General features: G+C 39.3%; 1 protein-coding gene across 1 annotated transcript; it reads right to left on the minus strand.

Moving 5' to 3' along the window:
• Positions 1–2,469: 2,469 nt before the first annotated feature.
• On the minus strand, positions 2,470–26,293 carry TMEM87A (transmembrane protein 87A). The gene is made up of 20 exons (XM_054515034.1): positions 26,132–26,293; positions 24,614–24,671; positions 21,016–21,113; positions 20,128–20,244; positions 18,472–18,525; positions 18,314–18,370; positions 16,681–16,828; positions 15,907–15,968; positions 13,857–14,040; positions 12,970–13,069; positions 12,146–12,239; positions 11,205–11,277; positions 10,087–10,191; positions 8,911–8,969; positions 8,592–8,695; positions 8,154–8,227; positions 6,934–6,995; positions 5,985–6,040; positions 4,757–4,787; positions 2,470–4,432 (listed from the first exon to the last, which is right to left on the minus strand). Exons 1-20 carry the CDS (start codon positions 26,261–26,263, stop codon positions 4,391–4,393), a joined length of 1,710 nt encoding a protein of 569 aa, XP_054371009.1. The 5' UTR covers positions 26,264–26,293; the 3' UTR covers positions 2,470–4,390.
• Between the last annotated feature and the right edge of the window lie 45 nt (positions 26,294–26,338).

Consider the following 26,338-nt stretch of genomic DNA (forward strand, 5'->3'; position numbering starts at 1 on the left):
CGCTTCCGCACCGCGTCTCCGCCCGCGCCGGCACCGCCCCGCTTGTCCCGGCACCGCCCCGCCCGCCGCGCTCAGCTCGCCCAGATTGTGCCTCCGGCGCCCCGCGGACTCCTCAAGGGTGCTGGCACGGTCCGGGGGCGTTCCACCAGGAACGGCGCCCTGTCCCAGCCCCAAAAACTGGGTTCTGCGCCGGCATCAAACAGCCCGCTCCGGGGACTCGGGCGCGAACGGGAAACGCGGGTCGGCACGGCATCGAGGGGACCCTGACATAAGCCTTATGCATCTTCATACAGCCCGAAACTGGACAGGCTGTAGGAAACTCTCGTCTTCCCAAAAGGTCACTACAGGAGGTGTCCGGTTGCTGTTGGCTACCACAAACCACAGAAAATAGGAAAGTCACCCGGGATGCAACGGCAAAAATTGACCTGCATAACCAGATGAGAGCAGCGAGGCATATCTTGCAAGCACATGTCTATTTTTTTGAGGTCATAAGTTTTGCTTTAATGAACTTATCCTATTAAGTCGGCCAGTGAATATCAGTCTCCAGGAGGAAATCTTTCTTGTTAGTCTGCCCCTTCCAGAACTGGCCACGGTTGCATTTATGTTTGTCATGGAGAGGTGCAACGTTCACAATCACTGACCTAGAAACTAAACTAACTATACTGAACTCAAAAAGCACATGGTACTAAATTCTCCAAGCATCTTTACCAACAAAGACCACTTTTAGAAAACAGGGACTGAGGATGCTCTGTGCTGGAAGATCAAAGCACAGGAATGGGAGAACAAGCATGGCATTGTTGCATCCAACTTCTTTCCTCCTCAGGAATGAACATTTTGTGCTAAAGCACAAAACTGTGCTAAGTCAGATCCCTCCTCCCCAGACAGCAAAACTCCAGATTACCAAAGGTGCTATGGCTCAGGCATATAGCTGTCTTTTTTAACCAAGGATCACACAAAAGGAAAAGGGACATGGCACCAATTAGTGAAAGGAAATGTTTCAGTAACACTGGCTAATAATGCCTTCCATGTTTGTAGTGCAGAGAGCAAATGATTTGTGAAGCATTACCCTCTTCAGACTTTACAATGTAGCATACAACATAAAATGCCATATACAGTGAACACGAGATAAATAAAGCCCACAAACTCACACACCCTACATCTGCAGAATAAGATAAACATAACCTTCCCTAGGTCTTATGATCCTGACTCAGTCTGTGCCTATCAAGCCTCTGGCATTTCTTTACCAGGGCATGTGATCTCTTACTCACTCTCTACTTACCTCCTTTGGAGTTCCTAACAGGGACATCTTGCCATCCTAACAAAAAGCTGGTCAACATCATCTTCTTCACTATGTTGCCAGTTTTCTGTATGGTATATGCTACAGACATATGCTACAATTCCAACAGCTACTTCTCACAAATAAACAAACAAATCTATACAGAACTAATTAGGAACAAGAACTCTTAAAACACTCGTGTCAGACATTTACTTTTTCTTATTACAAGCAGCTTCTTGAAAAACTCTTGCAGATGTCAGATCATTTCTCCCTCCAGCTCACCAAGCCTTCAGAATAGCTGGCATGGTCTGTTTTTGAAAGGAGTATAAATTTGAATTGTCTTCCCTGACTACATAATCAAAGGTAACAACCCGCAGGATTTCTGGTTTCAAGCATTCTAGCAAGCTAGCTCACTGAAGCTTTCCCAAGTTTTTCCAAGTCAGGGAGCCAACATGTCTTTGGGAGCAAGATCAGGTTTCAGAAGAGGCAAAGATCCGTAAGGACAACCAACATACCTGACCGAACATGCTACTGAGGGAGAGGCCACGCTGCTGCAGCCTGCAAACACAGCCTCTGCTCCTCACCCACAGCTCATGCGCTGCCATCTCTCCTGCAATGCCAGTGCCACAGCCCACACAAGGCTGTGGGAGCTGGGTTCTCACACAGCTGCTCCCAAAGACTGCAGTCACGTCCCAGCACACGACTGCTCTAGGCTAGGAAGCAGATGCTACTTGCCAACACAGAAACTCTGCTAAAAAGTGAGAAACCAAAAATTGCTAACTAAGGGGTCAACAAGCTCCCTTGGAATTCAGGACAACTTTAAATACTGCTAGACATGAGTAAAAGAATGAAAAGGGTAGAAGGCTGCACGGACCGCCTAAGACCCCTGAAGTCAAAGGCTGAAAGCACCACACTACTACTATGTTTATTTTAGCATTTAAATTAATAATTGAACCATTAATACAATTAGAGAAACTGGTTGGTTCTTTTACTTTTTTTTTTTCAGAAATTCATTATTTGCCCTATCTCCATTAGCTTTTCAAATGACAGACTTCATTTTCAATCTTAAAAAGAACTGTTGAGAATAACTGCATTATATATCATGGACTAAAGAGCTAAAATCAGGCAGCTTTGTGAAGATGGTAATACTTCATGTGAGAGAAGAGGGAGTAAGAAACTGGAAGGACACAAGGTTAGCCTTTCTACTCTTTGCCTAGCCTTTATTAAATAGTACATACAAACTTTTGTGCTTCCAGTAGAGAACATTTTTATCTATTTGTTTCAAAAAACCCAAACAATCCAAACCAATAGGATTTCTTTAAAAATGAAAACAAAACAAAAAAAAATTAAATAGCAAGCTTTGTGTAGCTTTATTTCACAAAAATTTCCTCTCCCCAAAAGGACATGGAGGTTATATTTTTTCATCTATATCAATTAAACATAGCAAATTAGAAGTGTTTTCTAATTAAAGATTCTATCTGTGGCCTGAAGAGGATGGCAGAAGAGCTCCAGCAACTCTTGCAGAAGCAGTGAGGTGCTATAGCCACACCTTTATTTCTCTGCCCACGTGCCCTTCCCACAACACAACTAGCAAAAGATGCTGTGTCCTTGTGCCTCAGCTACTGTAAAGTGCCATGTTCAGCTTGAATTGCTGACAAAGAGGAGCTACAGCTAAGCTACCAGACCTTACAGTGGAATGAATGAAGTACAGGCACGTGTTCACTTCTGCTGACATAGCTATGAGAAGAACCAGAAAACCTGATGCTCTATGCCGTTCCAGCAGCAGCCACATCTGCTTCCTAGATATCCAGCTGCTGCTTGCCTCCTAATCATCAGTTCTAAAGGTTATGAACCCAAATTAGAGCTTTTGTCACACAGTCCACAACAGGTTTCCATGAGGAAGTTATTGCAACTTCAGCTGTTGCAGCCAAGCAAAACCCGGAACATTGTCCAAAAGCTCTTCTTCATTTAAAAAGGAGAAACAAAATGCAATTACATAGAACAGAAACCTGCAACTTTGACTGAAACACAGTGATCTCAGAGTACCTCTTGGCCACAGGGACCAGTTGGGACAGGAAAGCCCAGCATCAAATCACTTACATAGGAAGGAATTCTAAACAGACACCAGGAACAGAACTATCCCAGCACTGTGGACTCCCCATAAATCCTCTTTCAAGTAAGGCAGGCAGTGCTCACCATCTTCTCATAGAAGAGTGCCAACTTCTTGGTGGGAGATGTTACACGGAAAGGGAGAAGAGTTCTGCTGAAACATCCAGTTAATGTCTGCTTAACATGTAGTCAAGCACTTGTGGAGCACTGCAGGAGTGGTTCTGGTGATGTTTGCTTTTGTTGTTTTATTTGTTGGGATATTTTTTTAAATTATATCATGCAACACATGAAAGGTAGGGGCAAGTCGTTTTTCCAGGCATCCACCACATTGCCGGCAATGAGATGTGCCACAGCAGCAAGTGTTAGCTCTAGGCAGCTGCTACCTACAGGTCAATGGCATTTAAAATAGAAAATCTTTCATACACAGTGTTATGAATAAAATTGCACTTGATTTTGTTAAAAACTCATATCACCGTAACTTTTCCAAATATTCCCTTTCTGGCATCTTCATTTTCTTCATCAACAGGAGCTTCTCTCTAAAACTCTTTCATGCATGTTGAACACATGACATACAACAGCAGCTGTTATCTACCAGAAAATGGGTCTGTTGTTTTTTCAGTGCTTATTTCTATCTGTCCCCACCCTCCCCCCAAAAAGGTACAGGCAGTTCACCTCTAAGTGTCAATTGTAACATCGAAATATAAACTCCTCAAGCAGACATTAGGAATTTTAGTTTCACAGATTAAATATTTGAAAAGTTACAGAAGGTGCTGGAATAGTACACGTCAATTGCTTAAAAATCCAAACTTGCAGCAACTTTAAATTCAAATTTCCAAAAGGTTTATAATGTCCTTGTGAACTTCTTCCACAGCAAGACACCCTCCATGACATTAAAGCATCAAACTTTCAAGGCTGAGATCAAGAGACAAATCAGCAGGATGAACTTGCTCCACCAAGCAACTTTAAAAGAGGTGTCTCCACGTCCAAGAGCAAAAAGTTACTCCTTCATTCCATTTTGGACCTTTCAAAGTGGGTAATCATTCTTTCCTAGAAAATAAAATACCCAATCTTGTAATTTTCCCCAGTAGATTCACATTTTTCAGAACATGCACATTCACAACAAACAACACTCATATGCATCTTAAGTTAGGAGTCCAACTTACATAGCAGATACACCACTTATTTTAGAACACATTTGTACTTTAAGAAGTTGTATCATGGTTGTTCCCACTATCCTTCCCCTCTTGTAGTATTTTACTGTTCTGTTGACATGAGCAGAGTCCAGTTCTGATAAGCCAAGACCTTATCAACTGACTCATGACTCCCTGGCATGTTAGAAGGCTAATTTGAACTGTAGATTTCTTTACTGACCTCATCTGAATCCAGAAGAGCTGGAAGAGCCCTGCAGTGGGGGGAAAAAGAAGTTAAAATAATTAGAGCACATAGTAAGAGCATACTGACAACCATTTTCAACCTAACATTTTTAGGGCACAGAAAAGAAACAATCAAGACAGAGCTTTCAATTTAAAAGAAATTAGAGAAAGACACACAAAAAAGAAAGAGGCCAAGGAGTATCCTCAATGACCTTCACAGTTTTTATTCTTTTTTATTATGCTTCTCATTAACAAGTGAACAATTTTCAAGTTGCCATGAAATAAGCTGCTTCACTCATACAGGAACACTGCTGAACTGCACTAAAGCCATTTACAATATGGGACCATATTATAAAAACATGTCCCAGAAGTCAAACAAGTTCCACTGGTATTTCAGCCTTTCCAGCTACAACAGATCTCCCATTTATTGGGATCTTGGCTCTTCGCAACCCTGATCACACTCTCAGAAACAGAAAAACCTGCAACAGATTACCTCAAAGTGCCCCCTCCTAGTTTATACCAGTCTAGTCCTTTTTTACTTATGGAATCCTATCAGTCTTCAAAAAATAAGTACTAGGACTGGGAAAACCAAATTCAATTGAGAAAATGCACTTTTCTTCTTCTTAAAACTTCACCTAATTTCTTTTCTTTACCTAAGTTCAAGCAAAGTTTCGTACTTCAATCCAGACCCTCTGCCAAAATTACCTGTTCAAATTTGTGAATACACTGATCTATGAACTTCAGTTTTGTTTTGAAAAATGTAGACACAGGCACTGACACTTCTAGCATGTCTAAGTTATTAAAAGCAGAAGAGATATAGACAGTGTACATAGCTGACTGTATTACCACAAGCATAAAAATGACATCACATGTTCCAGATAAAGCTGAAAACTGGATTGCATTATTCCATGGTTTACATTCAGCAAGATATTCAAAGGTCTTCTCAGAGCACTAGAAAGGGGGTTGTTTGTTCTTTGTTTTCTGGATTTATGGATATTGTTTTAACTTCAGTAAAATGCAGACCAGTCTATAGTTTCACATTCCAATTGAATATTAAGTCAGCCTGTGTGCAATCCCAGCAGACTCCATAAAAGGGCTCAGAGGCCAGTGCCAGGCTGAACCCAACCCCTGCCCATGGAAATGCAACAGACAAGTGATAAGGCATTCTGATGCTTTATTCCTGTGGGAAAGGAACCTGCCTTTATTGAGACTACAGAAATACTCACACATCTGTCACTGATGAAGGAACATTCTCCTCTACCCACTTCAGGTCATCCTCCTGCTACAAGTACAGAAATTAAACAGAAAACAAAAGTCAGTTTTTCCACAATGCTGTCACATATGCAAGACTTTTTCTTCTCAACCTACTTGACAAAAAAAAAAGTATTTATAATGTCAGTTAAAAAATTAAATACAAACACACACAAAAAACCTCATTCAGTTTGATTTCTAGATCAAGAAAACACATTTCAAGGGGAAAAAAAGTAAAGAAAATCCCACCCACTTGCTGTGAACTCTGTAACAGTCCTCACCACCACCCCCTTGCAAAATAGAAAAGTTTAACTTTCTTTTTATCTATCCTCAGGTAAGTAGTATACAGCTGCAACCAACCCTTGAGAAAACAATGCTAATGACAAAAATATGATTGCTATTATAATGAATTCCTACAGGTACTTTCCACTTTTAAATTTATGCGTGAATTCTATGAAAAGATTTCAAGACATATTTTAGGACTTCTAGATGAATGTGAAAACATCTTGCTTATAAGCCACAAAGAAAAAATGCATTCCCCCAAAGTATTTAGGTAGGTACATAAAAGTATATACATCATCCCATTCATGTAATGAATCACCAATCTAAAAACCAGCATTTAAATATGGCTCAGTCTCCCTCTCAGACTTACAGATTTGTTAAAAAAAATATATTAATCACTATCAGAATATTGTTTTATACAGTGCTATCTACACTGAATTGTGGAGACATTTCTGAAGAACACACTGAATTCTTACGTTCCCATCGTATTTACAGGAAATCTCATGAGAAACCTGTATTTACTTTCTTTTCAGCAGTACTGTGTTAATGACACTTTGGCTCACTCACACTCCGAGGCAAACTAAAAAGTAAACAAAGAAGAGGTGAATCTTATATTCTTCGAAGTACAGAGGTCATACTCACAACTTTGTTTGCTTTTACATTCCCATTTGGTTCTTGCTTTGTACTTCTCATTTTCATTCCCTCTGAAGCCAAAAGAAGAAAAAAAAATTAGGGTAACAATTTTAATTGTTCATCGACTGTACATGAAAGTGTTGAATGTTCATTCAGGATATTTCATCTGAGTCAAAGAGACAGAGTTAGACAAGCTAATGATTTAGACTGCTTCTCCTTTGAAAGGCTTGCAGTATTTTTTCCTGACAGGTGGAGTATGCATTTTTTCCTGAAATTTACAATTTTACCTAGGAAATATAAATTTCTAGTCCTTTTATTTAAGCCAGACATCAGCAGCATAGGACTCAGACATAGTTCCCAGAGAGGCTGTGGAATCTGCACCCCAGAAAATACTCAAAAGCCATCTGGACACAGTCTAGGGGCAATGTGTTCTGGATGACCCTGCTAGAGCAGGGGGCTTGGACAGAATGACCTCCAGAGGTCCCTTCCAGCCTCAACCATTCTGAGACACAGGCAACTCCTTAAGTTTATTTTACTTATTGACTGCTCACCAGCCACTTGGTTGCCTTAAAAGCTGAGAAGCAATGTGGCCTGGCAGGCAGCCATATAGTGCTGGTTTGCCAAATGCACCAAATGGATTACACACTTCTCCTCAGCTCCTAAACAAGCCGAACAGCACTGATATATCCCAGCATAACTGATTTGTGGACAGAGAGCAGTAGGCATGTAGCCCTACCTTTCACACAGCTTATAAAGAGAGGTGCTACAAAAGACAATTTCATGAATAAACATATTCACTCCTACATTTACACTGGACATTCCTATGCTAAGCCCTAATGTAGAGAATGAAGAAGATTTCACAGTTGAGAGAAGAGATAATAAATGAAAATTCTTAAATGGGATTTTAAAAGAGAACTGCACACTAAACCTCTGCCTAGCAACAATATCCAAGAGATCCTTGTCATCACAACTGGATTAAAACCTCAGACATGACATATTTAATCAAACAAAGCCCACTGGACATGGCAAAGCAACCACAGCAGTAGCAGTGTTTTCAGTGTCAACAGAAAATCCCAGAATTAAACAGGTGATGTAAATACTAAACATAAAGCCAGTGTTTCCTCTAGAATTCTGTGTATCAATGGCAATTTTTGCCAGAGAGCAAGACACCTTCCTCCACAGAACTGCCTTCAACACTGAAGTTGATTGGAAAATTTTTTTTCTCTTACCAAAGCTTTCTTTTAACATTGGCTCTTTCTGCTCATCATCATCCTCCTCTTCTGACAGTGGTGAGAAAGCAAACCTATGTGAAAGAATAGTGAAAGAAATGAAAGAATGAAAGCTACCTTAGTATTCCATCTCTTGTCTCCCAAGAGATCCATTACTCCAACACATAGATGGCTTGATTATTCTGTGAATCTCAGTGATTATGTTTAGTGTCAGTCTTTAAAACAATGCTTAAGTTACTTCTTTTGGAATTAGCTGAGCACCATGAACAGACTGGATTTTATGTATGTAACTTCTCTAGGTTTACCTTTCCCTACAAACACTGCTTAGTATCCTTATTGATCAGTGGACAGCAACTAAAAATCACCCACCAGTACTCTTTGAATAAACAACCATTCCTACAACCCAGGATTTTTAAAAAGAGGTAAGAAAAGCTGAACCTTTGGTTGTTAGCAGATGGTCTCCACAGAATCATGATGACAAAAAGGATCATTGAAAACAATAAACGCCAGATGGCATCATCCACCCATAGCTCTTGCCAGTCCTGTCAAGAAAACCAGCACAAATGAAAGATGTTGTGAAGCAAGAAATGTCATGTCCTCATCTCTTTCCAAGGATGAACTATAGGCATCTGTCAAAGAGGCTCATTACCCATAAAAGTGATACTTTTAGCCTGTGGTGCTTTGTGGCAATATCTCACTGCCAAATATAAACTTATCAAGAGGCAGCAATTGTAGAAAACATTAAATATAAACTCACCGACTGACAGTCCACCAGCCTGAACTTCATGGTTGTCCAGATGATGAATACAATAGATGCTGCAATATTCAAACAAACAAGCTGCTTATTACTACAAAAGATGTCAATTCAAGTACCCAACTAACAGGACCGTGTTTCCCAAGCAAAGATCAAAGACCTCAAGTCTTGAAATCCAATTTAATAGTTTTGGAAAACAAGAGATGGATCTATTGCACTGACTTTAGAAATTTAGGCATAGACCAGTATATTTTACTCATGTTTCTTTACAGACATAAGGCATAAATCAAATACAGAGTATTTAACCAACTTCTAACTATTATTCATTATTCTTGTATCACTTTTATCTAGCATTCAAACCATGGTTTTATTATCACTTGACAAGTAAAGCTGACCCTACCCCTGAAGTAACTGAACAATCTGATCTGCTTGAATGCCTTAAGCATTCAGATCCTGACCCATAACAGTTCCAACACTCAAACCATGCTCTTACCACAGTTTTAGAAGAGACTTCCCTCCACTAAAGTATTTTAAGATGACCAAGAACCAGGTGCTGAAAGGAATTTCAGAGGCAATTTTCAAAAGGAATGTACTTTTTTGATTTTTTGTTTAAATAAAAAAGCACAGTCTTTAAACTTTTCTGCTCATTGTATTCATAGCAGAGAACCTGGAAGCACCGACAAATTTATTCTTGAAATTCAGTTGATCACATATAAATGGAAAAAGAAACTCAATCTGTATTCTTCCAGAATAGAGAGGGCATTATGCTACAAAACTAAGAATACAGTTTTTCTAAGAATCACTCTGATCTTCAGACATCTTAAAACCCCATCGCATACAGCAATATCACCATTTTGGCAAAAAGTATCTCTGTGAAGTTAACAGCATAAGATAATAATAAACTTTTGCCCCTGGCAGCTTGAAGTGGGACAAAAGTGCTGTGTTAGAGGAGCTGCATAGAACTACTGATCTTGTTAACATCAGGACTAATAATCCACTATCTGTGAAATATCAACATAACACTTGGCAAAGACCCACTTTTAGAAATGGGTCAAGTGTTAGAAATACCAAGAATTTTAAATGTACTTACAGAAAGGCCACCAAACTCAAAATTTGCAAATCAAGCCCTATATGGAAATGAAAAGTGGTTTTATTTAACTGGAAAAAATTTCTGCTTACCTGCTACTGCCAAGATGAGTGTGTTGGTGAAGTGCCGATACAAAGAGAGTTTCACAACATTCCTTCGAAGTTTTAGCAGCTTCATTGTTTGAGTTAAGCTGATGAATATGTATGAAGAGTCAAGGAAAAGTCTCTGAAGGGACAAGCTAGTCACAAACTTAGGAGGATATAGACTTTATGATCAACATCTCTCTCAATCACACTCTAACCCTCCAAAAAATTAGAGTATTCTCAGTAGAAGATTCATGCTATGACAAAGGTACCAGAGAGCAAAATCTGTCCTTTTCATGTTATTTAGTCATCTACACCTATAACTCTTGTCACACAAAGATGGTATCCAAACCTCTATTTTGGACTATGGCCTTTTCCCTCAGGAAAGAGTTGGCTGCGCTTTTGATAAATGAAAAGGAAAATCTAACCAGAAATTAGTTAAGATCTATCTAATGCATATGGGTGCCTTCACATTTTCTTTTGCTTTATTTCCACAGTGACAAAACAAGTGGTTAGGAGAGACATCATAAGGGAAAACTGTGGTTATCACAGCTGGCACCCAGCTATTCACATTTTAAACAATTTTTGTGATTGACTTTAGCTAAGAACACTTTGGAGGGATTTTGCCATACACAAGTTCAGCATTTGATGTCAGTTGCTAAAGTCACACAAGATTATGGTTGCTTAAAATGAATACATCAAGACACCAAAAAATAAACATTGCCTCATTTTGTCACTTACTTCAAGACTAGTTCGAATTTTACAAAGACTTTTAGGTTTGATGCTGCTAAGCAACCTTCTCCCTAAAATATAAACTGACTCATTTCTTCAAAGGCTACTGCTCTGGTGCCATGACAGGCTACACTAGGACAAAATACTTTCATACTCAACAATGAGAGACTGATAACAGACAGACTATATTTTGGAATAGCTTTACACAGGCACATCCAGTTCAGCAAAAACAGCAGAGGCTTACCTGAATGCTCAATTATAGAACTTCTCTAACCTTTACCAGATGTACAAAAAAATATACACTTAGATCTTACTTTAAAAAAAAGTTCAGCCAAGAAAAGACTCAAAAAACAAATTCAAAAGAAAACACAACCCATCAAGTAAAACAGTGAAGGATATCCACCAGCACAGGGCAGTATCTAGGAAAGCCAGGGGAATAAAAGCCAAGGAGGCAAGATCATTCTGGGCCTGGAGACAAAGAGAGAGCCAATAAGAACAAACTGAAAAGAAAACAGAGTAGAGAAGTAAGAAGGGTCAGGCTGTTTTATGAGAAACCAACAATATGCCACCACAACACTTCCAAGTTTTGCTACAGAAACAGAGGGCTTGAACCAAGAGTTTAGTCCAATGTACAGAGAGGAACTGACAATACCACACTGTCAGTTCTCCAACAGCAAGGCAAGAAGCAGTTTTCCAGATTAAGTCAATCTAGCACTGTTAAAAGGAGTCTCTGCTGAGGCAATTGCTGTGATTAATTGCTCTGGCTACTTCCATTACAGAAAATTAGCAACCAGCTTGTTAGAGGTGTAGTAATTAAATCTTTTACACTATCCATGGATGAACTGAAAGCTCCACTGGCAACCATGAGTTTGACTAAAAAGGCAAAACTTGCCTTTGCATGTACATCATAAACTTACCAAAGTCCTAACAGAAACAAGCAAAACACCTTTTATTCCTTTCAAGTACAAGACAGAAATAGTAAGCTATGAACAAGGTCACTTTTAAAAGGATATCCACAAAATAATACAGGCATCAATCATGGACAGGGCCAAGTTTGCTATCAGAGCCACAGTGTCATAGAAAAACTGGAAAAGTATCAAATATATGACAGGTTAATTTTATCCCAAAAACAGAATAACAGAAATCTACATCCCAAAGAGGCACTTAATGAATCCAGTAGCATCACCACTCACAAACACTTCCCCAGGCACAGCCTCCAAAACTGGAGCAGTGGGAATTTGGTTTGGTTGTTGGGGAGGGCAAGTAGCTGTTCACACAAGTACATACAGCCAGTATGTCTGTGGCATATGGGAAAATTCAAGCAGTTATTACTGACCCCTGTGACTCTAAGAACACCTTCCATGCCAGAAAATAACAGATAAAGGGCTCCAGCCATAACTACTTTGTGAAGAGTCACTCCAAGGCGAGGTCTGTAGGAAACAAAGTGAAATTCAGATTAAGTGGAAACCAAAAAGTAAAGTCATGTCAACTTTATCTAAACATAAGGTATGAAGCATATGAATAAAAGGTCCTTGTAACAAGCCACATCTTGATCCAGCAATATTATTATGGTGCTTGAAACTTACTATTCATTTTGTCTCAGGTATGATGTGACTAAGGGAGAGACATGCAACAGTCCTGTTTTTTAGTTAACCTGTTTAGTTTTTTATGACCATTTCAATTAGTCTCATCCCAGTTCTTCACCAGTGTCCCCAGCAAACCCGCACTTGCCAAAAATTCCCACTGCCACCTAGCATCTGTTTATACCATTGAATACAGCTGGGGACAGACAAATGAGCCACAATCTTACTGAAGGAGATCCCCTCTCCTATCAATGGTTCTTGACCCTACCCCATTTATATACACTTCCCCTCTCTCAGAAGGCAGGCCCATAAATTTCCCATTCCAGTCAGTGGAGCATCTCAATAACGACTCAGAAAACCACCCTACAGTAGCACACAGAAGTAGATGGAAAGAAGAGCAATCACAGTATGGAACTGTCTCAGTTTACTAGAGAAGAAGTCTAGATCTTCAGAGCACTTAAATAAAGCACTTACTTTTAAACAAGCAAAGGGAGATGAATACTGCCCTCAAGTCTTAAAAACCAATAGTGAAAACCATTTAAATAGATCACAAAAAACCTGTAACAGAATTACTTACTTGACTATCCCATATCCCAGGCTGACTATGATGACCAGAGTTCGAGCCAAGGAGCGCTTCACAGCAGAAAGAAGTTCTGCCAGTATTACTGCTCCTTGAACTACCAAAAGCAAAGAGGAGAAAGTTAGGGCATTAAAATGTAATTTCTGTTTCATTAACTACTGCATGCAATCATAGTATGAGAGCAGACATAAAAGTAGGCTACTGAAGTGCATAATCTTTTTATTATCTACATTTAGAGTTAGCTTTCAGAAAAGATAGGTCACTTAGCATTAAAAAAAAGCTACAGAAAAGTTTTACATCCAGCCTGGATACTCTTCCAAACAAGTCAACCAACAAAACTTTCTGCACCATGGGCATGGCAAATAAGCAAAGTCATAATGACATTTTACTTGCAGTGTTACATTTGTATGCATCCAGCCTGAAAACTCAAAACCAGAATAAGAGTTTTAGGTAAAGGGAATCTCTTAAGATGGATTATGAGGCTATGGGTTCAATACTAAGTTACCACAATGCTGTCATGTTGAACAAGAAGTTTCAGAGTATCTTTCCAAGGTCATTACCAATTGTGAGAAATTAATTACAAGCTACACTGAGCAAGTCCTATTTTAAAATTAAAACCAGCACTGCAGCAACAGAATGTAGCATTCTATATACTTAAGACACTACTCTCAGGAGTCAAAGAAAGCAACAGCATTTTAGCTTTAGAAGAACACAGAGCACCATGTTTACAACATACAAAAATACAGAAACTCTAGTTCCCTGTTCTTTGTTTTGAAACAATCCTCAAGTAACCATATAGTTAACATGTATCTGCCACCCCAATTTAGCACAAGCCGTTAGTGCTATGCCCCTCAATTATCCTGCACAAGGCAGCTGCCACCTACCGGACTCGCCCGTGTAGCGGATGTTCTGGAACTCGGCATAGAAAACGGCTTTCTCAAGCATTCCCAAGAAGATAACAGCACCAATCCAGAACTGGATCCTCAGGAGATCCCGCCAGTAACAGGCTGACCACGCAAGCCACAGAACCCCGAAGAATACGTACACAATACACATCACCATGAAAAACTATTGCACAAAAAGAAGAAAGACATAGGAACTTTAGACCCAGAAAAATAATATCCTTGTTTCCATTCCATAGATGTAAGACAACTCTATTTTCTCCTCTAGTATAGCAACTTTGGAAGTTTTTAAATAGACAAGCATTGTTTCATTTGTCTTCTCTGGACTCTTTAACAGTGAGAGTCTAATTTCTCACTACCAACAAAGGGAATGAGAGTAACTGAATTTCTGCGCAATTTCTCCCTTGAAGAATAGTCTGGCAATTTTTTCTAAGGAAAATACATGCTACTAGATTCCAAAAAGGTAAGAATTCAAGCAAATCATCAAGTACTAGAAACACTATTCATTCTCATGTGTTGTTCTATTAATAACTTCATCATACATTTACAGTACTCTGCAAATAAACACACAGACCACCTTTAGACACCATTCCACAGAACAGAGATGAGCAACCAATGCTTGTATGCCCTGTGTTCAAATAATTTGACAACTTTTCTCAAAAGCTGATTTCCAGCAAACTCAGCTTTTGACCAACTTTTAGGCCAGCAAAAAACCTGCAGCTGACAAAGAAATCCAGATATTCATTTAAATATTAAGATTTTGTGATTTTTGTTTGGTTCAGTGTTACTTGCTTCAGAAAAACGTTTTATGGTATGTCTCATACAGCGAACAATAAGCTTGACAATGTTACTCAATGCTGAATTTTCTAATCATACCAAAGACAGGCAAAAAGAGGAATTAGAAGAGAGTAAGACATTAAGTGAATAGCAGGAAGTAGTTAGCACAGGACAGTGCTTAATAATCAAGTAGTGTCCTCTTTCAGAAGTAAGATTTTTTTTTTTTGAAAACTAAGCACACACTTAATTTCTTAGCTGCACAATCCACCAAAACTTTCACAAACTGAAAACACCTTCCTTAGGAGAGTAGCTTACTGATCCTTACACATTTTCACACCTGACCAATCCATGCAGTTCAAATGCTAAGAATCTAGGCAAGACAGCTCACATGCAGACACTGTGTTGAGAAAACATTTAGAGATACAGATTCTTTTCTGGTCCTGTCACATGGGATATTTTCACTGATGAATTACATTTCAATAGGGCTACTGGAGGCTTTTTGCTTCTCCAGGAAGTAAAATGTGTGTTTCAGAAATGCTGCCAGGCTCCACTATTGACAGGCTGCTCTTGCCAATAGAGTCAAGCTAGAGACTTACTTGTTATTGATCCCCAGCTAAAGTCTGTCTTCACTACATAAACATTTTAAGTTCCTTTATTGTTTAGCCTTCTGAACAGAAGAAACTAGAAACCAAGTCAATAACTCCTTTGAATAAAAAGGGGATTAGCTCTTTGTAGCTCAATTATGCTTTCACTGCTCAGCAGTGTTAAAGACCTCTTCATGGGGTGTAAAACAGCTGGTGGAGGAAGCGAGATTAAGCTATTAAAGAACAAAGAAAGCAGTGACAAATGAAAGGGTAGCTGCAAACAAAAGCACAGAATAGCAGATTTTCTAAGACATGAGCTAAGGAGAAAAACAGCACCAGTAAAACTTCTCACTTTAGAGCTAATAATACTGATAACTTCAAGAACAAAAAATTAACAACCATTAATTCAAACAATCCAGAGAAGGACAACATTGGCAGCACATGCAAGGAACAGAAATCTCTGTCTGTTTCCCCTACCCTGTACTCAGTACAAAAAAAAAAAAACCCAACCAAACAAAAAAAGTCCATCAAACCAAAAAACACCCTTGGCTAAGTAACTTTTGCTCCTGAGAAACTAGCTCTGTGTTTCCAGAAGCATGACAGCAGGGTATTTAATTGACATTCAAATCAACTGACAATTTTATAGATCAAAGAAAAGCTGGTTTACTTACAATCATCAGAGGGTAGTCTGCAAGTGAAAGATACTCATACGGCCCCTTCAGTTCTACTGTCACTGTCAAAAGACAATCCAGTTTCAAAATCAAACAAGAACCAAAAGGAGGAAGCCAGGACTTAATTGACTTTCTCTTAAGTGTAAAGAAATTCCACATCTTCACATGGCCTTTAAAATCTAACTGGCACTTTAATAAACCTAAGACTCATAACATACTCAGCCAAAAGCATGCAGCTTAAAATTACACATTCCATTACCAAGTAACTCATAGCAGTACTTAAAAGTAATTTTTGCTGGACATTCATGTATAACAGGAAAAATTCAGAAACACATGTAAGTTCACTTCTTAAGGGGATTTTTAAATTTCTCTGAAGTTTGAATAGGTTATCAATGCACTGTTAAATATAATACAATATCAAGGTGATAATTATGATCTTTATACTCTAAGTTTTGACTTATTAGTATAGATCACTGTGTTGGTCTGCACATTTCTGAAAAAAAAAAAAACAAGCCTCAAAATTGAAACATTTGGGATTGACGTTTCCTGAGTTCTATCAGTAAACTGACAGAACAGTCTTAGGATCTTCAAGACAGAAGCAATCACCTCTTTTCTTAAATGAGCAGTAGTAATATTCTACCTATGTGAAGCGAAAGACAGTGTCTTATGAAATTGAACCATACAGTATATGCTAAGAGTACCTTAGAATACTTTGACTGGGAATACATAAAATAGTGCTGTATTTTCAGTTTACTCTGTAAAGAGCTATCTTACTTGTAAAGAGCTTGTTCTGATATGAGGAAGGCGTTGTTCTCTCAGTTCTTTTAAGCCTGGCATTAGAATCCTTTGCAGTTTTAAGTGCAATTTGCACAATAAATATATATGGCCCATCTCGCCAAGTTTTGATAACAGCATTCATTGCCTGAAAATAAAACAGCTCCACGTCAACAGTGCACAGTCAAGGAGACAAGGAAAAGACAGAAGTAGACTAGCCATATATGAGTGGTAGCTTCATGTACATATAAATTTCATCTCTTCCAAGACCTAAAACTTGTTAATAATTATCTGATATGGGAATTTTAAAGGTACTTATTAGACATCGCACTTAAAATTTAGTTGTTTGATTCAAGAAGAATCCTCTAAGACCTGGGAGATGATCAGGACTTTTTTTGCAAATCTAACACTGGCTTACTGAAAAGTACTCAAAGGTACTGCAAAAACTACAAAGAATTCAAGAAAGCATCACACTTTTTTCACTACAGAAGCATTAGGACCACCACAGAGATTTCTGCTGAAATCAACTGCTTGGGAACTGCAGAGCTACAGAACTCATCTCCCTGGTGAAGGCTGAATTCTACAGCATAATACAGAAGTAGCTTAGCTGTAAAAGATTTCCATAGTAGCCATTTCCTATGGACACTACTACTACAGTCCCTGCAACAGCTCTCATACCATACATCAAATAAGAGGTATCTCTGAGTTCCAGCACACAGAACTGTTAACTCCAGAAGTGAAGAAGCTCTAGACCTCTCAGAAGCTGCACTATTTACTAAGAGCTTTAAAGTTAAAACTTAGACTATCTACATGTATGCCACTCCCATGACTACTGCAGAACTGCAACAAAGATTTTTTTTATAAAGGCCTCTCCAAGAGAAAATCAGTATTAAGAGCATGCATTTCTTTTAAGAAACCTCTTGACTGCAAGATGCAAAGCAAATAGAATATTATATATATTAAAAAAAGAGTTTATGCTAATATTCACAAAACACAAAACTCAGAAACACAGTAAACTTGAAAGAAAATGGATAAATTTATATACACAACTTTTGCCTTTAAAATGCCTTTTCTTGCTGCATTGATTCTTTACTTCATAATTGCATTCATCTACTTATGTTTCAGCTTTACAATAAACGGCCCCTTATGTACACAAGGAGTAAAATACATTTTCTTTCTTGGCATCCAGGACATTAAAGTTGAAGTTATTTTGAGAAATGTTCCTAGTAATATAATATATAATAAAAATACTATGAAGTAATCAACTTTTTAAGTATAACGTCTCTGAAAAAAAACTGACTGAAGACAAAACCAAATGTATTCTGTAAGAATTAGTCATCAAAGAAGATAATTTAAATTACTATTTTAAATTACAATGGAAAAAGAATTTTTTAATTTATACCATTGGTTTGAATTGTATCAGTTCTGTATTTCACTTACAGAAGAAGCAGTTACTCTGTTTTCTGTTCTTCCAGCACTACCTAGTTTCAAGCTAAAAAAATCCAGGTGTCAAAAAACCATAGAATATGCTCCCATCAAGTTCTTACACAAAGAAATATAAATTTTAAAAAAGCAAACAAAACCAAAATAAGACTGCTGAATTACAAGCCATGCCTAAATTCAGTATACATACAGTTTTATCTGTCACCATTGTGTCATTTCCTGCACTCTCCTTCTTATCTTTAAAGCCCTTAGGGAGAAAATAAAAAACACAGAAAAATGAATAAGTAAGTATGCCAAAACTATCTCTTCCATGACTACACTGCATCATTAGAAGGAAAGGAAAATTACCTCTTGTTTCTCAGGTGAGAGAGGCTTTGGACGAGCAAATTCTTTATAGAAAATCTGCAAGATATAAAAAAGGTAAATAATTTATAGACACTTTATAGGCACTTGAACATTTATAGGCAATTCACACATTAACATGACATTATCAGAAAAGCTTCCAATAAACTTCATTATTCTTTAAACAGCTGTATTGGAGAGCTTTCATTTTTCTAAATCAAAAAAATGTCCATTTATGCAAGAAGTCTTGAATACTTAATGTTTTGTAATTTGAGAGTTACTTTTCCTCCCCTCAAATAACAGGTATCTAGTTTTAGAAACCAGACATGATAGTATGAAGTTAATTTTCTTTTTGAAACATCAATCAGTTTTGTATCCCCATCACATGACTGATTCACCACAAACAGATACAGGGTTTTGAGATTTCTGCCTTAATCTATGCAAAAGTAAGTCCCTGGATGAGTGAGTGCCTATTAGAGATCAAAATTTTTCTAACTCTCCTGAACTATGGCGACTCAAAATCTAGTGGAAATGCTACACCACAAGGATAAAGCTGAACATTTAGAGAAGAAATTGCTGTGAAACTTCAGAAATTAATGTCTGACAAGAATATATTGTTAAGAATTCCACAGACTTTCCAGAGGCATTGGAGGAAAACTTGAAGACTTTTAAAACCTTAAAGACTTTCACAAGCATGTTTAGTTAGGATGCCCAAATCCACATTACACAGGTGAACTCACAAGATGTCTTCTACAAAACCAAGTAAAAACAGTAAAAGCATGCATAATCAATTTTTTCTTTCTTTTTGAAAACCTGTCAAGCCATCTTCACACATCAAAGGAATTAGAGGCATGCAAATAGATTACTAAAAGCCATATTTAGGCATTAGTCTTTTTTCTTAATTAAAAAACCCAAACAACCAAAAATGCCAAAAAGCAACCCACAACACTAGGTTCAATAGTTATGAGACATTTCCCAGTATTTTCTATCCATAATCTTTTGTCTACATGAGGAATGGCTGAACACAGATAGAACCCTCTGTAATTTGCCTTCAATTCTTAAGTATACCACTAAATAAAGACAGCAAATTACACTGGTATTATCATCAGTCTGCTGATATACAGCTGGTGTAGAGCTGATGTCTGCACATTACTTCCCTGTGCTAATTTTGCATTGTCTCCTTCCTTTTACTTGATTTTTTTCCAACATATTCTAGCACTCCTATTCCGTGAGTGCTAAAGTAATTCATTTTTCAACACTCATTTTCATTATTCGACTAATAAATGCCAGTCCTTTATTGATTCAAGTTTAGTGGGATTTTCACTCTGCTGCCACTTCTAATCAACTAGCAGTAGCCTCCTGTACATGAAACAAATTCAGAATACAAACCACAAACTAAAAGAACATTGATCTGTACATCACTTTTACAGGATTTGGTTGAGATTTTCTCACTACCGTGAGCAAAACATTGAAGAGCAAGCCAGAAGTGAACGAAAATTAAGAACTCATCATCACAGCTTGGTTGTCATAAACAGATAAAAAGAAGTACCTCCCATCCTATAGTGGTACTTACATAGGATGCCAACAGATCTACCAGGAATTACCACCTTCTCTATATATTGTATAAGATAGCAGAGCAAACTCTGAGGTTTCTACCCATACCTGAGGCCTGAAGAGCTCAGAGCAGTTTGAAAAGAGGAGAGAAGAAGTGGCATAGTATCCTGACCAACCCGGATGCTCTTCAGCTGTAGTCCCAAAATAGTTATCTGCTTGTTCATCCTGCCAAACAGAGTAGAACTTGGGTGTTAGCATCAAGTATTTCAAATGGTTTATCTCAGTACACAGCTACAAGACCTGGAAAGATCCGTAGTTTCGCTCTGCACACACTCTTGAATCAAATTTAGTAGAATAAAGGCATCAAAACTACACAAGACTATAGAAATGATGGTATACAGGCTTTGAGTAAGAATTAAAACGTAGAGATGCAGCAGAAAAAATAAACTTCAGTCTGCACAAACAAACTCTGCATTATCATTTTAAAGAGTGAAGACTCAGTCCTGTGTTAGATTAGTAGTTACAACTGTCATAATTAATAATGGAAAAACATTAACCATAGAAAGCACAACCATGTTCTACTACATTAGCTAGAAACATTATATATTTTGCACAAATTGCTAATGCTTGCCATGTGCATCCATAAAAAACAGAATTTAGACTTAACATGTAAATATTCAAATTTTTCTATTCACTGTCATTAAGCATTCCTGCAAATATTTTCAAATACCATAAACTGTATTCACTTAAGTTCCTGGGTTTAAAATAATTTTGACAAACACTTCCACCTGGCCTAAAACCCAAAAAAGTCAGCAATTGCAGCAAGTTGTGGATAATTTCAATTCTATTCCATAAATTTGTTATCTTCCAATGGAAGAATGTGTCTTTCAGGCCCAAATCACAATGTGGATGCAAGAGAGACATCTCTAACTCCCTCCTTCCAAAACCTGCTTACCTCTACAAACCATAACCTATGTTTTCCCATGGAATTCTTACCCCAAAGTTGAAGACTTCATTGTAGCAGTCAGAGTATCTTAAGTACCAAGTCACATTGAAACCCTGGGAGGATTCACAAGCTTTTTCATCTCCTTCAACTAAGAAAACAAACAAACAAACAAAAAATCAAACATGAGATATGTAAGACACCATCTGCCTTCCAGGTTTCCAGGTTTCTCCTCCCATTCTGTGCAAAACCAACATAATTAAATTTTAAACATGAAACTGAAAGCAAAACAATAGAATATTTTCCTCAAGTAATTCATTACTGTTCAATGAAAGAAAGAAGCATGTGAACAGAATTCTATTATAGCATTATACAATTCTATTAAAGAGCTGAAGATCATTTGGAAACTTTTTGTTCTGAAGACAATCAAGGATGTTTCAGCAACTGCAAATACCAAATGAGGAGAACAGCAGTGACTCCAATACACAAAAAGGGCCTCCCTTTCAGAGACAGGAGCACATGTAACAGGCAGAGAAAGCTAGGAACAGGATAATACTAAGCCATTTCCACATATAATTTAAATATATCAATGCCATCACCAAGGAAATGAAGGTAAGATTGTGCCAGTTAACAACCAGCCTCCCAAAAAACACACAGGGTATCTACACACACTAGCCCATGCTGTCAAAGCTGCAATGCTACCTAAAACAGAAGTAAGACAACTTTTCGTCTGTGATTTACTTTAGTAACAACATGCATGAAAAGTGAAACACAAGACTTTCTCCCTAGCCAGGAAAGGTTGTGTGGGGTTTTGTGTTTCAAATCTCATTCTTAAACTAAAGCCCAGTGAAGAGAATTTGACATTAAGAAGTCAAGCAGTGACTATTCAGAGTCTTGGAAGAGCCATTTAGATGATTACATTTGTGTTTCCCCAGTCAGCAAATGGCAAAACTCTTTTGAGTTAACAGATACTTGCAGTGGCTAAGAAGTTCCTACAACTTTACAGGCAACATTCATATCAGAGGATGCATCCACAACTTTCTTACAGGTACACTTCTAAGGAATGTTTCCATACTGACCAGGCAGAAAAAGCAATTAGAAGGAAAACCCTGCCACCAGGTATTAATTGACTAATCCCACTTTATACCTCATGAGTACTAAAACACATACAGCTAAAAACTCAACAGCTGAGTTTCTAACACCAAAAAATTAAGCAAAATCACTGAGAAAAAGCAGTTTCTTTATTATACCTTCTGGTAAGCATGAAAACAAGGCATATATGTTCCACATTGCCCTAGATGTTACAGAGGGTACAACAAGGAAACTAAAGCACTGCAGTGATGTGGGCAGATGCCAAATTCTTTGATGACACAGGCTCTTCTGATAAAACTGACCAAATGAGGAGTATCTCAAAAAAAAAGTGCTAGCAAAAAATAAGATTCAAACCCACCTTTTAAGTACCTTTTTCTCTGTGAAAAATAAATAGGGAACTACATATTCAGCAGTAGCACCCAGAGAGGTAAAATAGGTCACTAGAACAATCTGCAATTTCTGCAAACATCAAAATTACAGAAACTTTAAAAAGGAAGTACTTCAAAAGTCAGAAAAAGTATCCATGGCATTTACTGAATTCAGCAATATGGAAATTTAAGTTCCTCAGCCTTTAAACAAAAGCCAGTAATATTCAACTTGAATGCAGTCTTTGTACTCATTTACAGAGAGCAGGATTTCTATCACGATCCTATACAAGAAACTAAATGCCTTCTAGAACAGCACTTCAAAAAAGTAGATAAAAATAAATTCATTATTGACAACACTGCATGCCAGCAGCAATCTTCCCAGTCAGAAGCAGAAAGCATCAGACACCAATGCGCCAAAGAGATTAAAAAGAAAAAAAAACAAAGCAAAAATCAAGAAGGGGGGGGGGGGAAAAAGGAGAAAAAGAGATGCAGGTGCTCAAGAAAACCATGAACAGGCCATGAGCAATCATGTTTGGCAAGAACGGTCATTTTGTCCTCACAAACATCACACAGCAGATGTAAGAGGCAACAGACAGGAAACAAAAAGAGAATAGTTTCCACACAAGCATGGGCAGAAAAAAAAAATCACAAAATTGAAGCTTCCCAGCATCAGATGCAGTTTAAGTTTCATCTAGGCTGAAAAAATAAGTTCCCAGCCTTTGTTGCTTCCTCTTTCACTTTCCAAGTTCATGTCAATCTTTTAATCACACCGGTATGTAAAACAGGTGTCTTCACTAAAGAATTTTAAGGCTTAATGCCTGTTTAAAGGTTGACAGTACAGTGTAATTCAATTCTACATCAGGAGGCAGGGGGTCAAATTCTTACTGACAGATCTGCCCTACAACAAATAATTTCTTCCCATGCCTTAGCTCCATCTCTCTGTTTTTTTGGCACAAGTAGATTTACCACACACATCACTTCAGAGACCTGTATCTTAGATGCCATGTCACTACAATACACTATTTATATTAAACTTTAGACAAGAAAGCCTAAAACCTACCAAAGCACCAAAATGCCCTTTCAACCCCCACTCCTCTTCCCAAGCAGCAGACTTCTAATTTTGATCCTGCAGCTGTACACTTGCAATTGTCTCGCTGCAAGATGCGAACCTCAGTGGGTCAGTTACACTTGTCAAGTGGGAAAGCCCTAACACAGAAGGGATGGACCTTCTCTAATAACCACTCAAATTCTACCCTCCTGTTTCAGATTCATGTGGGATCAAGAGAGGCACTTCAACAAAGTCTCCTTGAAAAACTGTCCCAAGAAGGGCATGTATTGGAAATTAAACCTGAAAAACCACAAGTACAGAGACTAAGCAGCCTTCCCTCATGGTAAAAACTGTTGCAAACAACCACTTAAGGTGTTCAAAAAATATTTCACACCTTTCTAAATCAACTAGTCACTTCTATAACATCTTATTGCCATCTAGATGCTGTCCTCATGTTCACAGGTAAGAGGGTATTTCACAGAAACTTTCCTTGGACCAGAAACCTACATAACCCATAGACCTGGCCAGATCAGTGAAGAGCAATACACAGAAGAAATCAGAAGGCTGCCAACATGTTTGTTCGACAGAACAAACTCGATGATCCCAATCACGCACTGGGATCAGGAGAAAACACCTCTCAGGAGAGCTCTGCTGCAGTGTGCAACATTCCCTTACAACACCCAGAAGCACTCAGCTAAAAACGAACGAGGCTTCAAAAAACCTTGCCTTTTGTATTCCCATCAGTATACAAATAGCCCCTGTCCAGCTGGCACCAGATCTCCCAGACATTTAACAATCTTAGACAGGAAAAGCACATCTCACAGCACAGTGCAGCACACCCCACACATGGTTACTCACTATATGAAACAAAGTGGTGCTCCCATTGCCCATCTTGCCCTCTCCACAAAGAGCATGAATAGAGCCATTCATTTCTGCTCCAATCTAAGCAGATCACAACTGGGAAGCTCCAAGGCTGTTAACAGACTCAACCATATCAGAGCTGTGGCTTTCATGCAGTGCTAGATTAGCTGTTTCTGGAGCCAGTGCAGTTAAACACTTCACAGTGTTTTGAGTTCCAACTGTTAAAAACAGGAGGGGTGTCAAAAAGCAGAGAGAGCCGGTTAATTCCTTGTAACCACTTACATCTCAGGAAAATGGTGGTGTTGCTGAAGAGAATCTTCCCAAAGCTAAACTTCTTCCCCTGCAAAGGCACAGAAGAGGAAGAGGTATTAGCGGGTTTGATGCCTTATCAGCCCTAAAATCACAAGCCAAACAAGTTAAAAATGATAAAAAGCAGTTACCATTAGTAGACAGTGCTCCAGGTGCACTTATGGTGGAGCGCACACATGATGTAGGGCTTCGGCACTTTTCTAAGTTTAGCAAATTAGCATAATTGACAAGAATCCCCAATTAGAAGTACAGTTAATGAAGTAAATTCCCTCTTGGCTCGACCCCCTACTGAAGCCTCCTCCTTGCTTCTAGCCCCACGCTGTTTATCCCTAAATACGTGGGAAAGTGAAATGTCCTCAGTTCATTGAAGAAGCGAGATTATAGTAGGATTCCAGGAATGTGTTTGTCTAACCTAACAGGGTAGGAGAATTACTGAAATTAGCTAATAAATTATATAAGTATACAGTAATAGTCTATAGAGCTACTAACAGATGAAAAATACATAAAATGCAAAAATATATAAATTGGAAAAATCTCTTGGCATCAGGTTTAATGTCACTGAGCTTAAGTAAACATAATCTTCCATTTTGAGTTTTAAGTCAATACAGTAATGAAAGCAAACGTCAAATCTGGAGCCAGTCTTACTGGACTTTCCAGTCACGCTTCACCACCCTCCAACATACTCTTAAAGATGGTTTAAGAGACTTGGGGTTTTTTGATCCGCAAGCAGAATCAACTTCACGTTGACACCTGTTGAAATAATTACCATTTTCTTGCTGATGAGATGGTCTGGACCTTCCAACAAAAAAAATTTTGTTCTAAGAACCAATAGGAGCATTCACTGTGATCCTTCAGTTTTGTTCCTGAGGCTCAAAAGCCTCACATAAAGTACATAGTACTCTTATTGCCTGATAAAGTCCGACCGAATTTGAGGCAAAACAGCTTTCCTCCATGCAAATTCAAGCAGGCAGGGTTTATGAGAAGTGCCGAAATTCCTTCACCTGCCCTAAGGCCCATAGCTCTTTCGGTCCACCGCTGCAGCGGCCCAGCTTCCCCGAGGCCAGGCCCCGGCGCTGCCCGGCGGTGCGGGCGGCCTCTCCTGCACAGGGCCCACCGAGGCCGGGCACCAGCCGGGCAAGACACTCCCTCCTTCCCTACGAGCCTCACAGGGGCGGCTCTCCCTCCGCCGCCCATCGGATTATTTCCCGCACAAGCCTTCTCTCCCCTGCCGCCACCGCCGACCCGCCAAGAGGGCTCAAGCCCGGCAGCAAGGCAGGAGGCAGCCACGGCCCCGAGCTCCCGCACCAGCTCCGGGTCAGGCTCCACAGAGGCGCGGCCTGGGCGAGACGTCCCCGAGGGCAGCCGTGTCCCGCCCGAGGAGGACGCGCGGAGCAGCCACGGCCTCCCGCCCGCACACGTTCGCTCCGACCGCCGCTACACCGGCCGGCCCGGCAGCTCCGAGCCCGGCCCCGCTCCGCTCCCCGCACTCACCAGGAGCACCGGGAGCCGCCATTTGGAGCGCTGCCCGGCGCCCGCCGTGCCCGCCAGCAGCAGCATCGCCAGCAGCCGCAGCAAGACGGCTCCGGGCCGCCGCCGCCCCCCAGAACGCGGCGCCGCCGCCATCCCGCCGTACGGAGGCCGCCGCGCTGGCCGCGCCTCTTCCGCTCCCCGCGGAGGGACGCGGCCGTCGTGGGCCGG

The sequence above is a fragment of the Molothrus ater genome, chromosome 6, assembly GCF_012460135.2.
Source record: "Molothrus ater isolate BHLD 08-10-18 breed brown headed cowbird chromosome 6, BPBGC_Mater_1.1, whole genome shotgun sequence".
Lineage (NCBI taxonomy): Eukaryota > Metazoa > Chordata > Aves > Passeriformes > Icteridae > Molothrus > Molothrus ater.

Coding starts and splice junctions, on each gene's coding strand:
- TMEM87A (XM_054515034.1), bottom strand. CDS start 26,263: ATGGCGGCGGCGCCGCGTTCTGGGGGGCGGCGGCGGCCCGGAGCCGTC. Junction 8,970..10,086: donor ACTCATCTTGGCAGTAGCAG/GTAAGCAGAAAT, acceptor TGAATATTGCAG/CATCTATTGTATTCATCATC. Junction 6,996..8,153: donor AATGTTAAAAGAAAGCTTTG/GTAAGAGAAAAA, acceptor TTTTGGCTTCAG/AGGGAATGAAAATGAGAAGT.